This window comes from Dipteris shenzhenensis, chromosome 17 (assembly GCF_047967505.1).
Source record: "Dipteris shenzhenensis isolate YYH24624 ecotype China chromosome 17, Dip_SZ_1.0, whole genome shotgun sequence".
Taxonomy (NCBI): Eukaryota; Viridiplantae; Streptophyta; class Polypodiopsida; order Gleicheniales; family Dipteridaceae; genus Dipteris; species Dipteris shenzhenensis.
Genome location: NC_141612.1, coordinates 16,700,889 through 16,704,589, shown reverse-complemented (window position 1 = coordinate 16,704,589; position 3,701 = coordinate 16,700,889). Strand labels below are relative to the sequence as shown.

General features: G+C 38.1%; 1 protein-coding gene across 1 annotated transcript; it reads left to right on the top strand.

Annotated features, from left to right (window-relative positions):
• Positions 1 to 297: 297 nt before the first annotated feature.
• On the top strand, positions 298 to 2,834 carry LOC147891754 (protein neprosin-like). Its single transcript, XM_087388505.1, has 6 exons — positions 298 to 381; positions 574 to 789; positions 978 to 1,133; positions 1,345 to 1,398; positions 1,531 to 1,686; positions 2,436 to 2,834. Exons 1-6 carry the CDS (start codon positions 298 to 300, stop codon positions 2,832 to 2,834), a joined length of 1,065 nt encoding a protein of 354 aa, XP_087244631.1.
• Positions 2,835 to 3,701: the final 867 nt, after the last annotated feature.

Genomic DNA, 3,701 nt, shown 5'->3' with positions numbered 1-3,701 from the left:
AAGCCTCCACATGCGGCCTTCTCTGTCCTATATTTACCGTGTGCTATCAGCTGCAGAGATACGGTCAGCGTGATGAACATATTCGTGGGAGTTTGGCTCTTGGTCTTGGTATCTGTTGCGGAAACCTTGAAGCCCATACATGGTATTCATGGCTCGTCTTTGGGGAGCAGCATAAAGACTCAAAAGCATCTTGACTACGTCCCCGTCGAGTCTCACACTGTAGACGATACTCACCCAGGCTGGTATTTCTCTCTTCACATGTCTTCGTGCGTCACTCTAAAATCTAATTCATTCCTCATGCAGCTGTCGGACGGCACGATCGTGGATTGTACTCGCATCGAGGATCAGAAAGGCTTAGCTTATAGAAAACAAACGGATGTGGTAATCTCTTACTTGGACGTTGACGCTATCGAGGATTTGATTATTTGTAGCTTGAAATACTAATAGCTCTGTGCGAATTTTTGTCTTGGTGACTACACGATAGCTTGGTGCGGGATACTTTCAGTCTTTTGATATGGAAGCCGAGTTCCGAGATCTGTGCACACAATTCTTACAACCGCGCTTTTCTTTCAGGTTTATCCGCCGTCTTTGAAAAATCTGTTTCCCGGTGCTTACGGCGGTAATCGCTCCCGTCGAATACGCCAACGATTCCAGACGCATGTTCCGAATGGTTGTCCAATGGGAACGATACCAGTAATACGTGGTCTAAAAGATATTTCAATTCGGAAAACCCAGCGGCGCATATTTGGAGGTCGTAAGGCTCCTGAATCAGACGGAAGATATCACACGGTACGTAACGCATGGTTCTACAAATCCTAGCTTGCAATTAAATCGGACGGAAAGTATTACACGGTACGTAACAAATGGTCGTTGTTATCATACAACAATTCAAGAGACAGATATCCTTCAGCTGACTAGCCTCATATTACACGATCCGTTGCAAAGTCAAACCTCCAAGAAGTGGTCGTCTTGTGCAGCATGCTATCTACTCATCAACAGATCAGAACTCATTCACCGGCTTAGAAGTGACTGTGAGCATCAACAAGCCATTCGCTAATCCGACCGACGCTAGCTTTTCGCAAGTGTGGGTGGTGGCGAATCCCAACGATCCTTCCAATGAGGCAACGTTTGAGGTTGGATGGGTGGTGAGCGTTAATTTCTCTATCGATTTTCATTAGAAACAGGCCAAAAATATCCAATTACGTTTGAGGTTGGATGGGTGGTCAGCATTTTCTCTAACGATCTTTATTGGAATCAGCCCAAAAATAAGCAAAAGCGTTATGATGAAACGGATTTCTATTATGTAGGCTGATGATTATCATGAACCGGATTTCTATTATGTAGGTTGATGAACCGGATTTTGGGGATAATTTACCACGCTTATTCCAAGGTTATACGGTATGTGTAATGTAATTGAGACATGACCTACGTGGAAAACATACCATATTCTTTAATTAAAAGGTATTTTAAGATCCATGCTTCAGTTCAACATCTATATAGGTAATGATACTGGATATGAGAGTAATGCAGGATAATAGCTATCAAACATGGTGTGCCCTTTTGAAGTGCGATGGATACATTCATACGAGCCAGACATGGGTTCTGGGTGATGGGTGGGCTGACGATCAAGTTTCCATTCCTGGAGATCCCAATGAACAAGAGCAAATGTTAATCACAATATCCAAGGTAAGCTTCTATAACATTTCTTTATTTCCCCTAGTTATTTTAAAAAAGTAGGATTCAAATCCCATAATCACAAGTGAAAGCTGAAATCTCAGTAAGCCCCTATAGTTTTATTAGATATCGGTGGTTTGATTAAACTACATGGAGTTTTTATCATGTGATTTTCAAAAAAGGGTTTTAAAAAGTGAAACTAAAGTCTTGTACATATATTGAAAAGGAAACATTATTATTACTTTAAAATAATAATGTACTCGACATTATTATTATTATTTTAAAATACAGCACCAAAGATTGGTATAAATTACTATATCATGCTTGATTTGAAATTTTAAATTCTAGCTAATAGCACGATTATCACCCTGGCTATGTGCCATGTGAATGAAAACTACTTAAAACATGTTAAACATGTGAATCTACTTGTTTTAAAATTTATATTGCAATCTTTTCTCTACAATCACAAAAATTGAGCAAGATTTTTCTCTCAATATGCATATTATTGTTTTATTATGGACCTAAGTGAGCTAAGTAGTACTTGTAATAATATTTTCATCAAGACCATGATGTCCTCGTCATTCTCTTGAACACCGTAGTTTATTGCCACATCATTCTATTGATTTTGAAGTATGTACTTCATAAATGAATGATATATATATATATAAAAGACATAGTCAACGCACATGCAATTCCTCACACTCCATTGTTAATAGATGATTGTGTATCACTAAGGTTTACATTTTTATCATGTAATGTAGGATTCATCTACACAAAATTGGAATCTCTATTTGGATGGAGACCCTATAGGCTATTGGGATGCCTCTATCATTAATGTTTGGCAAGGGCGACTTGCAGACACTTTGGAATTTGGTGGAGAGGTCGCCACTGTGGACCAGGTCTCTTCAACTCACATGGGAACTGGGTATCCTCCAAGTGCACCATTCACTTGTGCAGCTTATCATCAAAACCCTCAATATGTAAACTCAGATGGACAACTCACTGCATTTACTACAAGTAATCTTCAAAAACAAGCTGAATTGACTAACTTATATGATGCAAGCCTATTGAGCACTGATGAGAATGGCTTGGTTACTTCTTTCTCTTTTGGGGGACCTGGAAATAGTAGTCCTCCTAGTGATAACGAAAATTGTCCATAGCATGACATCATGAAGTCCTCATGTGTAAGGAGTCAAAATCTTATAAGGTTAGTGAAGTTTGTGTATTGAATTTTCAAACTTTGAAATTTATATCAACTTCCTAGGGAGATAAAAACTAAAATCAAGTGTAGTAATCTTTGCTTCAAAAAAAAAAAAGGATTTTTTAGAACATCGTTAATTCAAAAATGTGATTTAATCATATTTAAAGCTGTAAGAAATGTTAAAAAAGCAACAATGGCAATTTTTGAAACTAGGTCAAGGAAATAGCAATTGATTGGCCGAATAGCACATAGTAAGCATAGCAATGCAGTATATAAACAATACTATGTCAAATCCATGATCGAGTGTAGCCAATCACAAATAGGGATTTAAAAAGTACATTCTTTTCGATTAAAGATGTCAACCTAACGTCCTAAATGCAAAAAATGTGGTTCTTTACACCGACTATCGACTGAAAGAATACCGCAGAGTGTACAATCATACTGCATAGTACCATAACGTGAATACCACATGGTATCTAACCATACCAAGCAGTATCATTTACCCCGCACGGTCCCTCATCTACACCGCATGGTTTTTTTTAGGACACCATGAGACACTGCCAATAACCTGCCTATACCACAACAACACAAAGCACCCACAGGCGCACACACAGATGCATTTCCTTAACTTTAAAAAAACTTACGGGCACGTCTATTTGCACACCTACAGACCCGCATCTATAGACGTGTCTATATAATAGATAGACATGCCTATAGACATGCTTTTAGACGCTCTGTAGAAATTAAAAAAAAAAAAAAGATGCATACATAGATGCGCTTATAGATGCTCTACAGAATCTTTTTTTTAAATAAAAGCAAATTTTTG

Bases quoted from the DNA above. Each gene is read 5' to 3' on its own strand.
- LOC147891754 (XM_087388505.1), top strand. From the start codon at position 298: ATGCAGCTGTCGGACGGCACGATCGTGGATTGTACTCGCATCGAGGAT. The intron at 382-573 runs GTAATCTCTTAC...CTTTTCTTTCAG, and splicing joins ATAGAAAACAAACGGATGTG to GTTTATCCGCCGTCTTTGAA. The intron at 1,687-2,435 runs GTAAGCTTCTAT...CATGTAATGTAG, and splicing joins TGTTAATCACAATATCCAAG to GATTCATCTACACAAAATTG.